This window comes from Macaca fascicularis, chromosome 1 (assembly GCF_037993035.2).
Source record: "Macaca fascicularis isolate 582-1 chromosome 1, T2T-MFA8v1.1".
Lineage (NCBI taxonomy): Eukaryota > Metazoa > Chordata > Mammalia > Primates > Cercopithecidae > Macaca > Macaca fascicularis.
In genome coordinates, this window is record NC_088375.1 from 159,999,116 (window position 1) to 160,017,409 (window position 18,294).

At 35.4% G+C, this 18,294-nt stretch overlaps 1 protein-coding gene and 1 long non-coding RNA gene across 8 annotated transcripts in view; one reads left to right on the forward strand and one right to left on the reverse strand.

Moving 5' to 3' along the window:
* The window catches only part of ERICH3 (glutamate rich 3), a 110,800-nt gene that overhangs the window by 34,760 nt on the left and 57,746 nt on the right, over positions 1 to 18,294 (forward strand). For 4 of the 6 annotated variants that reach the window (XM_005543006.5, XM_005543007.5, XM_074003700.1 and 1 more), the window contains exons 6-8: positions 459 to 617; positions 5,295 to 5,510; positions 16,423 to 16,603. In XM_005543006.5, the coding sequence (XP_005543063.3) occupies positions 459 to 617; positions 5,295 to 5,510; positions 16,423 to 16,603 (556 nt within the window). The remainder of the gene's footprint in view (positions 1 to 458; positions 618 to 5,294; positions 5,511 to 16,422; positions 16,604 to 18,294) is intronic. The other 2 variants (XM_045368744.3, XM_074003720.1) reach the window with 1 other exon arrangement.
* Positions 11,233 to 18,294, reverse strand: part of LOC135964915 (uncharacterized) — a 55,425-nt gene continuing 48,363 nt past the window's right edge. For both annotated transcript variants that reach the window (XR_010577653.1, XR_010577652.1), the window contains exon 3: positions 11,233 to 15,941. This is a non-coding gene — a long non-coding RNA (uncharacterized lncRNA). The remainder of the gene's footprint in view (positions 15,942 to 18,294) is intronic.

Below are 18,294 nucleotides of genomic sequence, written 5' to 3' on the forward strand. Positions count from 1 at the left end.
CCAGTCATAAGGCTGAAAAGATTCAGAGTAGAGTTTATATAGAAGACATTTAGACAGAAATGAGTCCATTCCAATAATATCCTTTTAGACCCCTAAAATAGGAACATTATTCAACGTAACATTCAATTGAGCAAAGCCATTGTATGAAGAGCATAAATTAGTTATTGTCAGCAAGTTTGCAGTATGAATAAAATACAGGAATGTAACGGAGGACATCTCCTTTGTCTAGAATACTCTATAATTGTGGCATATAGTTATGTAGAGGACTTCAACACCATATGTTTTAACAAATACTTTGGGTCATAAGGGTATGTATAATGGAAGGACATAATTAAAGTTTAATCTGTTCAGTAAAAAGGCACCATTAATTACACTAGGCAATTTATTGGGTTATTAATTGGTTCTGGAAACATGTCAAGATACTAATTTAAATGGAATTTTTTCCCTTAATTGTCTAGACAGCCCCTCGACCATATACTGCTCCAGGAAATATGCAGCCTCCAATTCGATTACAGCCTCTTCCCAGTCACCCTGCAGTAGAAACTGTTCCAAAGGTAACTTCGAGGTCCAGATCAAAAACCTCATTGCTGGAAAATGAAGCTCTGTTTCCCATTGGGGTAAATGTTCTTTTTGTCAACAAATATATTTTCATTTTTGAGTAGATTATTATAGGTAATTACAGTGGTCAAGGTATTATATTAGATTAGAATCTACACAGTGAAAATTATATTGTATATGTATAAAACACTTACTACATACTTGTGATTAATTACGTCTTACTCAAATGGGAAGGCCTATAATTTGTGTCATTGAGCAAAAAAGTAAAGAACAGATTGGTAATAATGTATGGTGATTTCTCATTAGTTTACAAGGCTGATTGAAAAACAAAGGGGAAAACTTTTCCGAACCAGATATGACTTCTATCAGAAAAGGCCCAGTGTTGACTTCCTCCATATTTTAAATGCATGAAACCTAGAAAATGAAACTTTCCAAGAATAGGTTTGCATTTGCATGCTGACTTACTTTCCCATCAATGTATGAAATTGCTTCAAGTTTGACTTTTAGAAGGTTGAATATAGAAAGAAAAATAGGTCCATCTTTAAAAAATGCTGAGTTAATCACACATAGGAGCTTGATTCTGCTACCCTCTTAAGGTTATATCTCAGATAATTTTCCCTTATTTAATAGAGCACAGGAAGGAGGTATGGTAACCATGGAATATGAGTTACTTAAATAGGGAGGAAGAATTAGTACATTCACTAATTTGGAAGGTATTGTTAATTTTTCTAACATGAAGAAAATTTTGCCAGCTTAAGAAAAAAACCTGCGACATGAGTACAATTGTCACTATGTTCAAAGGAATGATTATGTTTCATTTCTTAAGAAACATAAGATATATGAAATTAAGTTATTTTTATTTTTAATTGACAGATAACCTTGACACTAAGAAATTAATTCAGACAAATGATTGTGTTTCACAGTAAAAGTATAAATACAACACTAAAAATAATAATATATTAATCCACTTAATGTGCTTTTCAGTTTCTGAAGCACTTTTCATAAATCTTATTTCAGTTAATTTAATAATATTTTTCTAGAAACCAAGAGAAATTAATCCAAAAGTGGTGGTGCTTTTATCTAGGGAAGACTACTTACAGTTGGGCAGGAACTTGTTGAGTCATATGTCAATTAGTTTGACACTTTCTAGGCTCTGGTCTCCACTTTGAAGGCCCAGAGAGTTCCTGTGTTAGCCAGTGTCCGGGAATAGTCACATCTTGTGAGACTGTCCAGGCTAACTAAATGAACTCAAAACAAGCTCATTTTTCTCTAGATAATAAACAAAAATAGGAAACTCAATGGTATTCAGGAGCTATTTATTCACCAAGAGATGTCATAGTCAAAGCTTATAGAAGTGCATTATCCCCTAGTAGGCAGACATATATGAGAAGCCAAATCACAATGAGAAAGTTGCCTAGTGAGCATGGAATCAGAATGAGGGGATACAGTGTAATAGAATGTTAATCACATAAGGCCTAGATGGCCTGATACACCCGTCTCATCTTGGGAATGGGCTAGCCAAAGGTACCAGAAAACTCAAAAGTCTTTGGCTAAAACCCTCTTTATCCTCCAGCGGTAACTTTGACATTAGGACTAGAAATATTCAAAGTCCAATGGGTAGGATTTCCTCTCCCCTAGATAGTACTCGGATGGGTACTTTCCATGCTTGCCAAGGTGATTATATTCGGTTGTAAGTTCCATAATTATTAATTCTACTTTGATCAATACTTTGTCCCATTAGATACGTGAACACCATCAATCAGGTATTACTTAAGCTCTGCTGGCTGGGGAGCAATTTTTTTTTCCTTTAATGTGACTCTTCAAATCTGTTCTGAGCCACTGGATAGATTTACTAATTGAATCTTTACAGGGCCTTTTCCTGTGTCAAGTTTTTGGGGTATGTTATTGAGAGCAGGCAGCTAATGGTAGCTCTCATGTGCTGACAAGATTGAGATAAATTCCACAATAATGTCAACTAGCTAAACTCACTTTTCATTTAGTAAATATTTATTGAGCATTTACGATGGCCTAGGTACTGCTTTAGGCATCAAGATAGCCAAAAGTAACTTATTGGAGCTTACAGTGTAATGTTCACAGACAAAGTATACTGTGATTATGTCTTATCTGTAATTTTTTTCAATGGCACTGATGATGACAATGATTTAATATAAAATCGGACAAGAAGCTCCTAAAGAAGAATAATACTCTGTACAGCGCTGAGCATGTAGTGAGCACTCAGAAAACTCTTACTGCTTTTTAAAAGAGTAAAATATATACATGTTGAAAGTACTTGAAGGTACAACAGATAGAAGTAGGTTGAACTTTGCTAAGTAGCAGCAGTGAGAGTCTTTAATTTAGGCAAAAGTGATTTGGTCAAAAACAGACTGGATGAGATGCAAATGAGTAAAAATAATGACTTGATTGAAAATGAATGTCCTTAGAATGAGAGTTTCTCATATATCATTGGTAGAAGTAGAAGTTAGTATAAGTATTTGTGAAGGCAATATGCAAATATCTATCACCATTTTAAATGAACATGCTCAAGCATTTTAACAAGTAGGAATTTATCCTAGGAATACACACATATGTGTAAAGAAACAGATTCAAGAATATTTTGTACTGTTGTATTTGCAATAGAGAACAACTGGAAGATACCTAAGTAATAGTGTATTGTTTTACCTTGTTGTGTTATATTAAAGTACATTTAAAAAGTATAAAGCAGGGGCCGGGAGCGGTGGCTCACGCCTGTAATCCCAACACTTTGAGAGGCCGAGGCGGGCGGATCACAAGGTCAGAAGATTGAGACCATCCTGGCTAACATGGTGAAACCCTGTCTGTACTAAAAATACAAAAAATTAGCCGGGTGGGGTGGCAGGCACCTATAGTCCCAGTTGCTCGGGAGGCTGAGGCAGGAGAATGGTTGAACCCGGGAGGCGGAGCTTGCAGTGAGCCGAGATCGTGCCACTGTACTCCAGCCTGGGTGACAGAGCGAGACTCCGTCTCAAAAAAAAAAAAAAATGTATAAAGCAGAATTATTGCACTGGCATGAAAAGATGTCCACAATGCTGTTGAACTAAAACAAGCAAGGTAAAGAACAACATGTTAATGTTTTTGAAAAACTGATAAACCTTTTCCAAACAAGGCATGCAATTGATACCTACACAGAAATCATTTTGTTTTAAATCCTTTAATTCAAAAAGTTCTAGATTCATTGATTTTCTTGTCCTTATTATTTTTTTACTTATTTTTATTTTTTATTACAATATAAATGTGCTCCCTTACAGAAAAAATGGAAAATATAAGAAAAGCAAAGTTAGAACGTGACACAATGCAATATCAACCATTCTAACAATTGTGAACTCCTTGGTGAATATCTACTTAAATCTCTTTCTGTTCGTATGCTTTTTTCAATCAAAATATGGGCTATCCATGCCCTTTGCTTATAAGTTCCTTTTGCTCATTTAGCAATGAGAGATATTTAGAGAATGACTTCTCTTTCTACAAAATAATATTTCACCAATAAGCATATTAAAATACAAACTAAGTTGGTCAAAAATTAATTAGAAATTTCAAAATAAACATAAGTACAATATAAATTGGTATTTTAGAAATATAAGTAAATTTTTGCAAAATACATAAATCACTTAAATATTCCTTAAAATTTGGAAAACTACCTCAGGTACACAAAAATTACCAATTTGTGAAAATTCAGTGACTCACTTATACCTGACAAATGTAATTATTGACTATACCTTTGGTGTTTTTTAATGATTAAAATAATACATGCTGATTAAACTCTAAAACAGTATGAAGGTATATCCCTAAAGGCAGCCCCACATTCAAATTTTTTCAGTCATTGCTGTTTTTAATCAGAATTCACACATAAATTATTTAAAAGAAATTTATGGTCATACCATATGAACCTTTTCATTTCAGGATAAATAGATTCATGTTATTTTTGTTTAAGCCTAGTGAGATCTATCATATGAACAAAGCAAGATTTAAACACCCTCCTATTGATGGACTTATATGATGTTACATTTTGTGTGACTAACTTCCTTATATATATATGTGTGTGTGTGTGTGCATGTGTGTATATGTATCCTTACACACATTTATATTAGTAAACTTGTATGGTTATCGGTGTAGGATTTATTCCTACCACTAGAATTTCTAGGTCAAAAGGTATGTACCTTAAAATTTTGATAAATATTTTAATGCTCCCTCTGTAAATGTGGTAATAATTTACTCTAAATAGTACATGAGTTATTTATGCTAAAGAGTACATGCCAGTTTGTTTACAGCTTTGCAAACCCTGCATATTCTAATACCTAGATGCTTGAAATCAGAATATGAGAAAAGTACTAATTTCCTATTGCGAAGTGGGCTAAAGCTCTGCTTTAAAGCACAACACTTCAAACTTCTTGATTTTAAATTGTTTACTTGTGTTGGGTTTAATGGATTGTTGAAGAAAAACCCCAAAAGTACTATAAAAAGTCATCACTTTATGTTATTTAAAAAATATAACACATAAGGTTAGAATTTTATGAATATTTAATTTGCTGCAGATGCTACAAAGTGTCATTTTTCAGCAGACTGGAGTGTTTTGAGTTTGTCTATTGATATCAGTTGTGTTTGCATGCAAAGTCAATCATTTAGGCTTGTCTTTAAATTTGGGTTACATTGAGTCACTGATTCTGTTTCATTGCTTCTTATGTGATGAAATATGATTACAGGGCAAGAAGGCAGTGATGAAGTTCAGGAACTCCATAGGCAATTCACAGAGAATGAATTCATATCAATTTCCAAACATTAACAGTTACATGATGCCTATTCCTCCTCCACCACCCCCAAATGGGAAAATCACAAGAGAAAATAGATCTGAAACATGGAGAGGGAGAAGATTTCGTCCAACCACTGCTCCAAATGGCTTAGAACCTCTTTTGACCAGGGTAATTATGGAACACATTTTTCTTTTATTAATTCATCACAGATTACATTGCACTATTAGATTTCTAGGTTTACAGTAAAAGAATTTGGAGGAAATTGCATGCAAAATATTCTGTGTAAAGAAATACAATTTTATAAGTAAGCTTGAATGAATCTGAAACCAAAGACTTGAGTAGTTCAGTTGCATAATGAGTTTAGCAAAATTAATAATAAAAGATTTAACAACTCTTGTGGTCAAATTTAATTTGAACAATACGTATTTCCAAATAATTTATTTCCTTAAATGCACCGATTCAATCACATGTTGTTAGAAGTATCTTAACATCTAATTTGTAAAAATTGAGAAACCTTGATATACCTAAAAAACATAATATAATTTTTAACAATTTATGGCAAATTACTATATCATACCTAGAAAAAATTATTTCAGTGTTCTTTGAAGAGATTACAGTTTGTTGTACTCATTTCCTCAAAATACTAGTAGAAGAAACAGTTTTAAGGCCTGTTGGACTTTATAAACATACAAGCTAGTAAGAAAGCAAAATAGCTCTTCATTTTTATTACGTTAAATATACAACCAATAGCAATTAAATGAAAGTTTTGTGATTGGCAAATGAGCTGGGTTAACATTTCACTGGCTGACCATCAAGAAGTGAAGTGTCAGCATGCACATAGATTCTTAAAAATCAACCTCACTTTCAGGACCCTTATTCACCCCATGTCCACATCTCACTCCCAGCAACTGTCCTTACCTCTAACCTTCTCAAAAGAAGGGGACCATCTTCTTCCTACTTGCTTGAATTTCCTTCTTTCAACTCTACTTTTACCAATTCTCTCCCTTTGTTGCTGTCTTTGACAGATTGTTTTCTCTCTCACCCCCAAGGCCCACCCTTGCCCTGTGTCTTTGATCAGATACTCTTTCACTGTTGGTGGTACTTCGTATTATCTGTCATTCTCTCTAATTTGGATTTGCCACCTTCCTCTAATATTCATCTCTGTCTCTCAACATATCCAGGCCTTAGATAAAGGAGCAAATTCTTTCCTCACATGATGTAACCTTAGACTTCTGTTTTATCCTGTTCTTCATTAGTAAGTTCTCTATAGAGCCTTACTGGAGCTTAGTCTAACCTGAGGCAACTCAACTTACAACAATATTCTCGCTCACAATCTTATCTACTGTTGGTCTTATCTACTTGCTCACAATCTTATCTACTGTTGGTCAGCTGTAATTCTGGGACCCAGACTGAAGGAACAGCTCAGAATGAAAGAGTCTGGAGTATGTTGGCCTCATGGGCAACAGAACCACAGAATGCTTTTAAGGTTCCACTTAGGAGTGGCACATGTCACTTACACTGGAATGCCATTTGGCAAGCCCTTGAGCAAGACTGACCTCAATGGAGTAGGAAGTATCAGTCTCCAACAGAAAAGGGCGGTAAATATTTACAATAATAGAATCTACCACATCCACTCACTTAATTTTTCACTCTGCATGCTGGCATTGGTTTCCACCTGGCCAATGAACATACTCTCCAAAGGTGTGGCTCACACTTAGCAAAAACAGTGACTTACTCCTCATTCTCAAACACTTGGGTGGCAGGATTTGATTTTCTGATGTTAAAATGTAACACTGGGGTACATTCTACCTGTTCATGCTCTTTAAAAAAACAAGTTTAAATGTCTCACAAGCCACAAGAATATATAAAGTCTTATCTATATATACAAGTTCAACAACAATAACCAAGCAAGCACCATGCACTTACTACATCTTCACAATGAACTCTACTATCATATTATGCAGGAGCCCCCTTTTTCCTGCCCCATCATTCTTTTTTCCAGAGCAACCGCCACACTGACTTCTCTGTGAACTATGTCCCTGCTTTTCTTTAGAGTTCTATCGCTTATATGCACAAAACTTCAGAAATAAGCTCAAACCTAGCATTGTAATGAAAGGACACAATTTCTAGAAGAAAATAAGCTGAATAGAATCTTTGGGTCACAGTCTGGGTTTGGTTTTTAAACAATTTTAAAAGCCCCTTCTGGGGAAGTCAGAGTGGTCAGGTCACGAATGTGTCAAGGTTTCTGGTGAGGTCCTAGTGTGAGTCAGACACTGGATGTCCAGCAGGAAAATGACCAGGGGAATGGGCTTCTGTAGCTGGGCATGGAGGAGGGAGCAGCAGCTTCTTCATCCCAGGGTCATGACAAGTGAAGCACAAATAAGCAGCTGAGCCAGGTTCCCCTGGGATTCTGCATTCAGGTTAGAAGCACAGCATGGTGTCAGCAGGCATGCTGGCTTTGACAGACCTTATCATGTCTGTCTCCTGAGTCACAGGGCTTCAGTCTGACTTACTCTTTTTTTTTTCCCCCAAGAAAGAAAACCATTTTTCTCTCTTTTTGGAATCTCTATTTTGGGAATGTTAGAACTACTAGACTGATGCTCTAAGATTCTTAGCTTTTCTCTCCTACTTTCTACCTCTTTGTCTTTTTGTTCTACTTGCTGAGAGGTTTTTTCAATTTTATCTTCCACACATTCTACTGAGTTTTTTCTCCTGCCATGTTTCAGTTCTAAGAACTCCTTTTGTGTTCACTGAATGCTACTTTTAAAATGCATCTTATTCTTGATCTGTATGATTTTAACTCCTTGGTATTTGTGGAGACTTGCTTTGTGAGCTAATATATGTTCAGTTTTGGGAAAGAATCATATTCTTTAAATGTTGGAATTAGGGTTCTATAAATGTCCAATAGATAAATGTTAAGCATGTTACTCATATTTTTATATTTGTAGACTTTTTATGTGTTTCATCTCTTAGTTCTTGAGTTATAATGAAAATTCATTCTCTATAATTATGGATTTGTCAATTTGTCTTTGTAATTATGCCAAGTTCTGTTTTGTATATGTTTAGAAAATCTTCTTATATGCTCTCAGACTTAAGATTATTTTAATCTTACCGGTGAGGAGATCCTTTTTGTCATATTACTTTTTGTCTTAAAATCTATTTTGTCTAATAATACTTCTTATTTTCTTTAGATTAGTGTGTGTGTGTCTGTGTATGTGTGAGTGTGTGTGTGTGTGTACTGTATATGGAGAGTTGACATTTGAATAACATGGGGGTTAGGGATGTCATTACTCTGCACAGTTGAAAATTTGTGTATAAACGTTGACTCCCCCAAAACATAACTACTTATAACCTACTGTTGACTGGAAGCCTTACCAATAACATAAATATTCAATTAACACATATTTTGTACGCTATTTGTATTATATATGGTATTCTTACAAAGTTAAGTTAGGGAAAAGAAAATGTTATTAGGAAAACTATAAATAAGAGAGATTACCTTTATAGTACTGTACTGTATTTATCAATACCATAAGTTATGTCTTCTTTTATAAAATGAATCATCACCTATAAGCAATCTCAGCTAGAGAATTCAATTCAATCTTTTCTTGTAATGTCATGACTTTGCTTCTTGGAATGCTTCTAGCTTCGCCAGTAAAACTTTGTTGAGTCCCATGATGTTATTCAGTGTTTACAGTATTATGCTAAACACAATGAAAAATATGTAAGAACTTTGAAAGACTACTTTTTACTCTGATGGATGATTTAGTAAAGAGATGAATTGCTCATGTGGACATGACTAGTGTCACATGGCATTTTAAGTGGATACTTGCAACACTTGAGCTCACTACAATAGCAACAGAAGGTGCCTATGAAATTATTACAGCAGTACAGTATGTACTGAAGTTAATTTTATGCAGTTATGATTTAATACTGCGTCTTTATATTTGTTTACATTTATCTTAATTGTAAATGGCACCATGCATGTCTGTTAAGTGTATGTGTAAGTTTTGATAAATCTTAACTTTTTATAATAGATTTGTGTGTATTTTATGGTAGTAAATGATAAAACAGACTAGCATCTACATATATTTTATGCATTCGTAACATACCTTTGTCTTATTTTTCAAAATATTTCTTGCTATACAGTTTGTCTTCAAGTCTTTCAAATTGTTGTAAATCTCCAAATAATTTTCCAATATGTTTATTGAAAAAAATCTGCATATATGTGGACCCACATGGTTCAAATCTGTGTTATTCAAGGGTCAACTGTGTATATGCACATATGTATGTGTGTGTATATGCATATGTGTGTATATATTCCTTTCACTCTTAGTCTTTTGGTGTCTTTAGTTTTAAACTTTAGGCTTTAAATACGTTTATGTAGCATAGGGGTGGATTGTGTTTGATTCAATCTGAGAATCTCTGTTCTATTAATACATGAGTTTAGTCCAAGTATATTTATTTTCTTTAGTGATATATTTAGCCTTATTTCTACCATCTTAGTTTTTTTTTTTTTTTAATTTACCATGACATTTCTTTGTAGAATTTTATGCTATTAATTGCCTCTTCCTAAAACCTCTCCTCTCTTGCCTTCCACGGCATTTTGTTTTCATGCTTCCTCGCTGTCTCCTTTTACGTCTTGTCCTACTCCTTTGTGATTCCTTTTCATCTTCACCCATAAATCTACCCATCCCTATAGGCTTCAGCCTTTACACTTGTTTTTCTATTCAAGATGTAGTCATCTTCACAGATGATTTCATGCTAGATGTCTGTTGGAGTTGACTCTAGCCCTGATTCTTAGGCATAGAGTAAAATTGACTCACTGGGGAGAGTCACACACTTTTACATTAATACTTGAGTTTAGTTTATTTAGATATAGAAAAGATTCATTTAAGGGGGAGATGGCTGTTGTGACTAATTTACACATAAATTCATCTTTCATTTTATGGCTACCATCCACCAAAGAATCTTTTAAAGGCTCTTAAAAAAAGGAAAGAAAGAGTAAAAAGCGATGAAATGTGGCTTGCTGGTAGCCACCACCTGCTTCTCTATGAATGTGTAGAACAACATGGTTTCTGGCTTCTGTAATTCATGTCTCTGGGGATGATCAGTAGAGCCAAATGACAAGGTGTGTTAAGACTCACAGTCCAGCAAGTTGTCTCTGGACTCTGTTGCTTTGTCCTGTTTTGTTCTAGCACCTTCAGAGCTTTGTACTACATTTACAGAATCCATGAGACTAGTTACATTTTGCACTAAGGTTTATGTCACTACCTCCAGACTTTTGTGTTCCCATTCAGATCGAGGTAGTCTAACCTTACCAGTCACCTACTCTACACAGAAGCCTGCTAAAATGTGGATAGTTTCATATATAGCTTTCATATATAGCTTCATATATAGCTCACTTTTATAAAAGTGAAAGTACAGGCTTCCAAATAAGAGCCTACTTAATGGTTATGTTTATCTATTTTAAAAACCAATAACAAAGTTTGCTTTTATTTTTTGTACATTTTTTGAAAGAGAGGGCAAAAAGGTTATGATACTAGTTTGGGACTTTTCCATGAAAGCCCCCTATCTACCTCCTAGGTTCCAAATGAGCCCTGTGCAATTACAGATGCCCAATTGATAGGTCCTACTGCTCCTCAAATTCAACATGGTTACAACTTAAGTCAGTTTCTCCATTCAGTCGCCTTATTTCTCTTAAAGCACAAACTTTTGTCCTGTAATTTGGCCTCAAAATCTGTAATTTCTTCTTCCTTGTGCATTGCACATCCAGCTAGTTGCTAAGTTCTCTAGATCAGAGATGTCCAATAGAAATAGAAGGCAAGCCACGTATGCAATTCTAAAATTTTCTAATAGTCAATTTAAAAAGATAAAGAGAAACAAGAAATAAATTTTAAGATTTTAATTATTTTATTTAATCAAGTATATCTAAAATATCATTTCCACGTGTAATCAATATGAAAAATTTTAATTAAGTATGGTATGTTTTCTTATACTATGTGTTTGATATTCAATGAATATTTTATACTTACAGCAAATGAGCTACCTTTCAAATGCCCAGCATCCAAATGGGGGAAATGACTGCTGTCCTGGATGGCACAACTCTAGATGCCACCTGAACAGTGGCTCATGTCTCTGACAATCCTTTTTCATACTTACTGCTACATCTCTAGTTCAGGGGCTTGCTAACTAATCTCTTAATGGAACTATGGAACTATTGCAGTCATCTATATACTTGTCCTGCCTCTAAATGAGAACATAGCTCAGTCCAGTTTTTATTGATATACTAGGCAAGTGATATACTAGGTCCTGAGGTTACCAAGATGAGTAAGACTAAACTCTTTCTCTCATAAAGATTGCAGTCTAGCAAGAGAGACAGATATATAAACCATGATATATTGTGTTGAGTACTATAATTATGATATAAATAAAACACAGTAGAAACACAGAGGAAAGAAATATTAGTTCTGACTGAGGAGATTAGAGAATGCCTCACAGAGAAGGTGGCATTTGAAATGGGCTTTGAATGATCAGTAGGAAGTTAACAGATAGAACCAGGGAACTGAGATTGAAAGGCAGGAAGGGAAAAAAAGAATGAGCAAAATTCACCTCGTTTTTATTAGATTCTACATAATGGTGCTAAATTAAACTTTATGGAAAAACTCTCAACATGCTCCTCTGCTGCTTGAAACCTTCACTAGTTGACCCTTTCTTAATGAAAGTAGGTATATCGTTCTGTATGGCTATTTTAAAATGTGGGTTTTTAAAAATTATTCAGGTTTGGTGAGACTTACAGATTAAGAGACAATTGCCATCAAAAAAATAGATTGTTACTCACATGTCCCAAGAGGAGGGGACACACCACGTGCATTGGCCAGGGATCCATCCGGAATAATGTTTGCCAATCTGGGCATTGGAATCCAGCTAAATTAATAGGTAAAATTAACCATCACAAGGCTAGGTGCAGTGGCTCACATCTGTAACCCTAGTGACTTGAAAGGCTGAGGCAAGAGGATTGCTTGAGGTCAGAAGTTTGATACCAGACTGGCCAACATAACAAGACCCCATCTCTAACACCTGTAATCTTAGCTACTCAGGAGGCTAAGGCAGGAGGTTGGCTTGGGCCCAGGAGTTTAATACTGTAGTGACTGCACCACTATGATTGCACCACTGCACTCCAGCCCAGGCAACATAGCGAGACCCCATCTTCAATAATATTAATAATAACCCTTACACTACACCATGCAGAGCCACACAAGGAAGCACCAGAGTAGATCAGGAAACAGAGGGAGTGGGGAAGGAAATGTGAGCAGGAACCCTTATTATGATATCTGTGGGAAGGAATAGGTGAGGTAGATCCTGAAAAATCTAGAGCTCTGATGCCTCTGTAAGGATTGAGGTGTTTCTGGGCATGTTAGGAATAAGCATGAGGTAAGGTTTACACAGTAGTAAGAAAAATGGCCCAGAAGAAAGTGAAAAGAGAAACCACACTAAAAGCAAAGTGGGAGGCAAAACCAGCGAGAAAGAGAAGAGAAAGAGAAGAACATATGTAATGCAGTGCTGTGAGGTTTTCATACAACCAGCTGCTCCCTAAGTCTTTGGGATATGAACACTCTTCCCCTGGCTTGTGTCAGATTTTCTCTGTCTAGGGCCACCAGCATCAACATGGGGATTGCTACTCTTTATGTCCAGGCTGGTTTTGTATCAATCTTTATCAAGGAATAGTCACCAAAGTTGGTGTTTGGTTTAACAAGACACTGTGAGTCAGTTTTCTTGTTCTGGTAACTATTGAGTTCCTATAAATGTACCAAGCTTCCTATTTAGGGTGGAACCCACCTACTGTAGCTTTATCAGAATATGGAAAGGACAGAATATGGAATGCCTAATTGTTCCATGTCTCTGTCCAGCTGGATCAACGTTAATTCGTTCCTTACTAAGCGTCAGCACTGGCAAGTTACTGGGGGCATGAAATCAGTAGGATGTCATCCTTATCTACTGAGAGAGAGATAATACAAGGAAATAGTTCCAATATCATGTGACTCATACAATTATAGAGGCCTGGAGATTAAAAGTAGTTGATAGTCTTTGGGCCACTACAATCTGTTCAGTTGCCAGACATTTAAATGTAGCATGAGAAATTGCAATCACTGGGAGATAGTAGGTGTTAGAAAATATAACACATTTTATGTTGTCTGGGGAATGTTGGAACTTATCCCATGGATAATGGGAATCACTGGAGGGCTTTAAGAAGGAGAGTCACATGATCTATTTAATAACAATAGATCCTTCTGATTTCCAACAGGAGGGAGATTTTGAGGGATATCAGACTAGAAGTGGGGAGACTAATTCGTAGGGTGACCATACTTCTCAGTTTTCCTGGAAGAGTTCAAAATTCTGCCCTTTTCTCCCCATTTCCTAATTATTAATAACACTTCTTTCACTGTGTGTCTAAGTTTGGATGATAAATTTCATGGTCACCCTACTTGGTGTCCAGAATTCACCACGGCTTTGTGAAGCAGATGGAGAGGAGTTACTGCCCAACACTATGAACAAGAACAGGCCGTTTGACCCCTGTACTGTTTGCGTGGGTGAGGATAAAAGAGATTTCAGTGAAAACTTAGTATATCAATTGAATGCTAAGTGTTGCAAATATATATAATGGCTAGTGGGTTAACCACTCAATGGACTTGCTGTTTATTTATCAGCTCAGTTGTACTTGCCTGAGAAATCTGAAAAGAAATGAGAAGGAAAGTCATAAGCAACTGGTGAAGGAAGTCAGAAAGATGAGCTTTAGTTATGCAGGGGCATGAGGCCTTGCTCCTGTTCTTCAAACGAAACTGAATTTTTGTGAAAGGTTTTGATACTTACTTGAGGATAGCAGAAAGGGCCAAGAAACCTTTTAAAGTTTCATCTGTCTCTGGTCATTACATCTTTGCAAGATGGTAAGTATAGAGGCAATTCAGTCAATTGAAAGAAACTACTGTTTGTTTCCTAGTGCATATATTGAATCACAAGCTGTCACTTGGGCCTTCTGTTAGAACTCAGAAAAATTTACTTGGTGGCAGTAATTAGGGGATTTTTTAAAAAAGAGAATGAAATAATGAGACCCAAGAGAAAAGAGATGTTACCATCAGAAATAAGCTTTAGTGGAAAGAAATATGAATAAGAGGAAATGAAAAGGATAAGGGTCTGCCTTTTCCTGTATTTTTCTCTTTAAAAGTTTTTCCTTCCAGTTTCTCATTTCATACATAGGACACAGGTCTTTCCCTGACTCTAATCCCACTATTACCTTGTATTTATATAGTGCTTACCTCCTACAAACTCACAGGGCTACCTCTAAATCCATGCTGCTTCAGAAAGTATTACTTAACAAAAGGGGGATGCTTTTATTTAATCAGTCACTTCATTAAGGTGCTAGGAGCAGCTTGGAGCTGGATTTGCCTGAGGTCTGCTGATTGTCCAGTGGGCTGCACCCAGGTTTGTCACAGCTCCACAGTTGCCCAGGCAAGAGGAAACATGGGATTATGATTGTCCAAGTAGGAGCCAGACCTGCCATCATCCCTTTGCTTCAACTGTGATTCAGGGAGATGTTTCTAATCTGCAAGAAATTATCCAGTTTGCTGATTTACTTTCATGGCTCTTGATGCCCCTGTAATATGTCTGTTGATTATCTCTTTATTTGAGAGCTCTTCCTTCCAACAGGCAAGAAAATTTGCTTGAATTTTTAAATCTTGGACTTTCTCCCTCATTTATACTTTCAGACCGTTGCTAGCAGAATTTCATTCCATCAGATTTCTTTCCTCTGGTTTTTGCTTCAGAGAAATAGAATGAAATGGAAAAAAAAATATCTAAAGTGGAAGAGGATGAGTTTAGGGATAGAAATATTTTAGTAGCTCCTTCAAAAATGTTTGTTGCAACTTTGTTATTCTTTAGAAAATTTATGGTTCTCATGCATCTATAATTTGATGGAATCAACTCAAATTACTGCCTTGGATCCACTTAAAGTTGGTCTCTGCACATTTTTTGTCTAGCTTAAAACTGATTTTTAGAAAAGTGAAGTAGATGAGAAGGAAAGGCTGTCCTGTGTACAATTCTAGAGGGCTACGATTTTCTTACTAGGCCCCCTTAAAGTCTTTCAACCCTCTCAGCCTTTCTTATTTCTCTGCCTCTTCCTCCTTTCCTTTTTTCTGCCTCTCCTTCTTCCTCTTCCTCATAGAGGTTAGGCAAACAATGTGCCCATTCACTATTATGAAAATATTTCAAACAATTAATTAGGAGTCAATGCCTAGGACATTGATTTTCTGGCATACACATTTGCTACATATTTTATAAATAATTTAAATTGGGCAATGCCACAGGATATCAAATAAGTTTATGTAGTAATTTTAGAGACTTTGTTGGGTAGATTGTTTTGATACTATAAACAATATTGATATTGGGTTTTCAATCAACTGAATGCCCCTGTGAAACTGGATAGTCCCAAGCACAAATGATTGATGCCCTCTGATCTTCTGAATGACCGTAGACGAAATCACACATGTGCCTCTCCCTCTCAGATGGACTAAGCCCAGGGAAGGATATGTTGTCAGTGCTCAGCTGTAAAGATAAAGCAGCCAATTACAAAAACTATTGCTAAATCTCTAAGTCAGTACAAATTGGAACAAAATAATGTTACTAATATTTATTTAGTTCATTTGTTTGGATTTTTATTGGAGAACCAGCTAAAAGAACCAAAAGTTTCTTCTTGGTGTCTTTGAAATTTTTACTATATATAACAAACACAGCCCCACACACCTCCCCACATACTTGCACTTAAAGTAAAAAATGACAAACTCTATCCAAATCCCCAGTATTTACATTAAAAATACAAAGCCAAAACATATATGTTATAGTTATTTAGGAGGATTTATTTTGCAATGGGTTTGACTTTTTGTGCATTTGTAAATTGACACTTTATTTAGATTTTGTTGGTAGGTACTTAAAAATAACCTTCTTTATTCTTCATATTACAATGTCAGGTAAGAACTCTGATTAGAAAGTAATTTGTTAATAAGCCTCATTTTTTTGTTTATTTCAGGATTCAAGAAGGATTCATAAAACATCCTTGCATAGTAATGCAGCTATTACAATGATCTATTTGGGGAAAAATGTGCACCTATCTTCTGATAATCCTGACTTCCGGGATGAAATTAAAGTTTATCAACAGCACTGTGGTGGGGAAAACCTTTGTGTCTACAAAGGCAAACTACTTGAAAAAGGTACACATAAAATGTGAATGTTTTTTAATTGCTTGGAGTTGGTGCTATAGATAAGCTGCTGTTGATATAATATCAAAATGACTTCAATCACTTTATGAAATTATGCATATCCAGGGACTTATAAACCAGCTGCCTAAAAGTAAATCTAGATTTACTGCTCTATGATTGAAACTGAAGCAGCAATTACTCTCGCAGATTGTGGAAGAAAGGATTTGGAGTGATTTAACCTGGTAACAGATTAATTTTGGGATGGAGATATATGATCATTAAAATGTTGCACGAATAAGCTGTCCCCCAAATTACAAGTTAACTATTTGGCTTGCCATAGTGAATTATACCATACATTATTCTAAGAGAAAAATACCAGATTGGCAATTTGTTCTTTAGAAGTATGTTGAGATAAAATCACAAATCCAATAAACTGCAGGGTGAGTCACACCTAAATAACTTGGTGGAGAATTTGGCTAAATAGCTTTTCAGTACATTTTTGCTTTCATTTGATCATAAATCCACATTTGTCAGCATAGGATAATTTTTATATGCAACATAGGTTTTCACAAATTATACTGTAATGGTTTTTCTTCAATATTTAGTTCAAGGGAGCAGCAGTGAAAAGAAATAGTGTTTACAGGGTTATATTGTTACTTCTTTGCTTAAGAAACTGGGTCCAAAAAGTAATAGCATTTTTACCAATTAAAAGAAATATTTATATTTGGATAATCTTGGTAGGAGTTAAGGGGAAAATTGGGGGCAAACAAGGAATTTTTACTTTTAGTCTTTCTGATTTCCCTCATTAATTGAAGACAGTGACTATCACTTAACATAAAATTCATGTCCTTAAAGAGAGACTATAAATTCATATTGAGGAATTACATATGGAAAACTTTCCATCACAAAAATGGTAAACACTTAAATGGTAGTTTTAACTTCAAGTGAAACATAATATGATGCTCAATGATGTTAGAAACAGTTTTTTTTTTCCATTTTAATTTTATATATTTGCAATTTACCTTGTTTATTTTGCTGTAGCATTCCCGAGTTCATTCCTTTCATTTTGTAGATGAGGAAAATGAGATGATTCCAGAGGTGGAGTGGCTCCCCAAGGTAACACTCTGACCAGAGTTGAGAGAAAATCCCGAGCCCCTGGCTAGGTGCAAGGCCCTTGATCAGTTCCAGGCAGCCCCAGTGAGCTATTCTGAGTAGCATGGAGTTTCCTACATTTTCATGATATGAGTGGTATGAAATCCCTAATGATAGTAGCATAGATACATACACTTTTTTTTTTAAAGTATAACTTTCAGCTGTTAATTTAGGAGAATGCTGAAATTAGCTGTAAAGTCGGAATTAACATGATGAAAAACTGTCCTGGACTTTACATCATACTTTATTCAACAAAATGCATATATAACATCTATTTGCTGGAAAATGTGGTAGATACAAATTAAAAAAGAATGCGGCTTAGCTAAATGATTCTCTGGTAGATGATGTACACTCTGTGATGAGAGTGAAAAACCAAAGGTTATGGGAGAAAGGGTGTTACTTGGCTTAGTGTTATTTTGCATACATATTGATGCTGGGACGTTTTGTTATGGCATTGGACAGTCTTGAATAATAGGATGGAATGGGGACTTAAATAATTGAATCTTGTCCATGCAATAATTTTGTCTCAGCTTGCCCTTGATTGCCAGGAA